Source organism: Echinops telfairi, unplaced genomic scaffold (assembly GCF_000313985.2).
Source record: "Echinops telfairi isolate 266 unplaced genomic scaffold, ASM31398v2 ScPeMD7_1;HRSCAF=3_0, whole genome shotgun sequence".
NCBI classification, from domain to species: domain Eukaryota; kingdom Metazoa; phylum Chordata; class Mammalia; order Afrosoricida; family Tenrecidae; genus Echinops; species Echinops telfairi.
This window is the reverse complement of record NW_022103896.1, coordinates 38,853,832-38,855,592: the sequence shown is the minus strand read 5'-3', so window position 1 is coordinate 38,855,592 and position 1,761 is coordinate 38,853,832. Positions and strand designations below refer to the sequence as shown.

The 1,761-nt window shown below is 45.3% G+C and overlaps 1 protein-coding gene across 1 annotated transcript in view; it reads left to right on the top strand.

The window, feature by feature from the left end:
* The window catches only part of SPAG1 (sperm associated antigen 1), an 88,490-nt gene that overhangs the window by 3,744 nt on the left and 82,985 nt on the right, over positions 1-1,761 (top strand). Inside the window, exon 3 of the mRNA XM_045287231.1 lies at positions 239-398. Within this exon, the coding sequence (XP_045143166.1) occupies positions 239-398 (160 nt within the window). The remainder of the gene's footprint in view (positions 1-238; positions 399-1,761) is intronic.

The following is a 1,761-nucleotide window of genomic DNA, read 5'->3' as shown; positions in this document are numbered from 1 at the left end:
TTCTTTGGAGTTTTTTTTCTTTCATTCCATTGCTTCAACAATTAGTGGGTACAAGTGAAGGTCGCCCTACTTGGGGCAGGTGGGCTGGAAGCCAGCAGCCTGGCCTTGGGCCTTGTGCGGGGCAGCCCTGAGGTTACCCAGAACCCTTCGCTCCATGGGACACAGCTCATGAACAAGCGGCCCAGGTGATCTCTAGATAAGGCTCTAACTATCTTTCTGATTGCTTTTCCCCTCCAAGATCTGGTGAGGAAGGATACTACCCCGAACTTACAGGATTTTGTGAAAAGCGCCTTGAAAGCTTAGCTCCTCATAGCAGAGCCTTGAGGAAAGATAAGCCCGTGGCGACAGCATCCAGTTTCACAGCGGAAGAATGGGAACTAATCGATGGTGATATGAAGGTAACACCACTAACTGATAAGTATCGTTGTGACATTGTATATGTGTCTGCTTTACTTACCTACAATCCTAGGCTTCTTGTCTATTGGTAAAAGGCTTTCAGTGGTAACTAAACCTATTGCCACTGAGTCGATCACAACTCCTGGTGACAGTAAAGAAGAGTAGAACATCCCCTTCCAGCAGTGGTTCTCGACCTTCCTAATGCCACGGCCCTTGTGTTGTGGTGACCACCCCACCCCCAACCATAAAATGATTTTCGTTGATACTTCATCACTGTCATTTTGCTACTGTTATGAATCGGGTGACCCCTGTGAAAGGGTCATTCAACCTCCAAAGGGGTCGCGGCCCACAGGTTGAGAATAGCTGCCTTACAGTGTCCAGGGCAGTAAATCATCCTGGACTCAGACTGTCTCCTGAGAAGCTACTTGTGGTTCTAGCTGTTTACCTTCCCTTTAGCAGCCGGATGCTTCACCATCACACCACCTCGACTCCGACTGCTGGTAATTTGTTAGGTAGTGCTGTTTCTTTTTGCCCCTCGGAGAATATAATGAGTGCTTATCTGTGTGTGCAGTTTAAGTCGCTGAATAAGAGTCTATCCTATTGCAATACCATAATATGGCTTCTAGAAATAGAGCCCTTTTTTTAGGACCACCCTTGTCATTTCCTCACTTTGAGCGCTAAGGTGCACCTGCTTGAGCCATGGTATTTTCACTCACCTCTCCCGCACGTGACAGCCGGACAATGGCTAAGGGAGATGAGAGAAGAATTGATGCATTTGAATTAAGATGTTGGCAAAGAATATTTGAAGTACCATGGACTAAGTAGTATCAAGTACCAAGTAGTACCAAGTACTCAAGTACCAAGAGGAGAAACAAACCTGATTGGAGGACAGCCAGCCAGCCAGAATGCTCTTTAGAATAAGGATGGTGAAACTCTGTCTCAGGTACTTGGGTGTGTTATCAGGAGAGACTGGTCCTTGGAAAAGGGCAACATGGTGGCTGCAACAAGGGGCTCAAGTGTAACAATTGGGAGGATGTTGAAGGATCATACAGTGCTCCGTGCTGTTGTACTGAGTCAAGAGTCACCTGCACCTCAACAATCTCTTCAAATAACTTATTAGATTTCCAATCGGTTCATCTAAAAGGGTTTGAAGTTTTTTGAAATTTTCATCTAGGGTTTGACACCTATTTCCACACTCTCCAGGAGAGTTATATATTTTTTATATTGTAGTATTAAATAAAATAATAAATAATTGAGGCTGATGGAGGGTGAGGGGCCAGCCCCCACCCGCTGATTACTCCTACGAGTTCAGTAATACTACTTCTGGGTTCAGTAATGCACAATTGTACGGTTGAGATATATAAG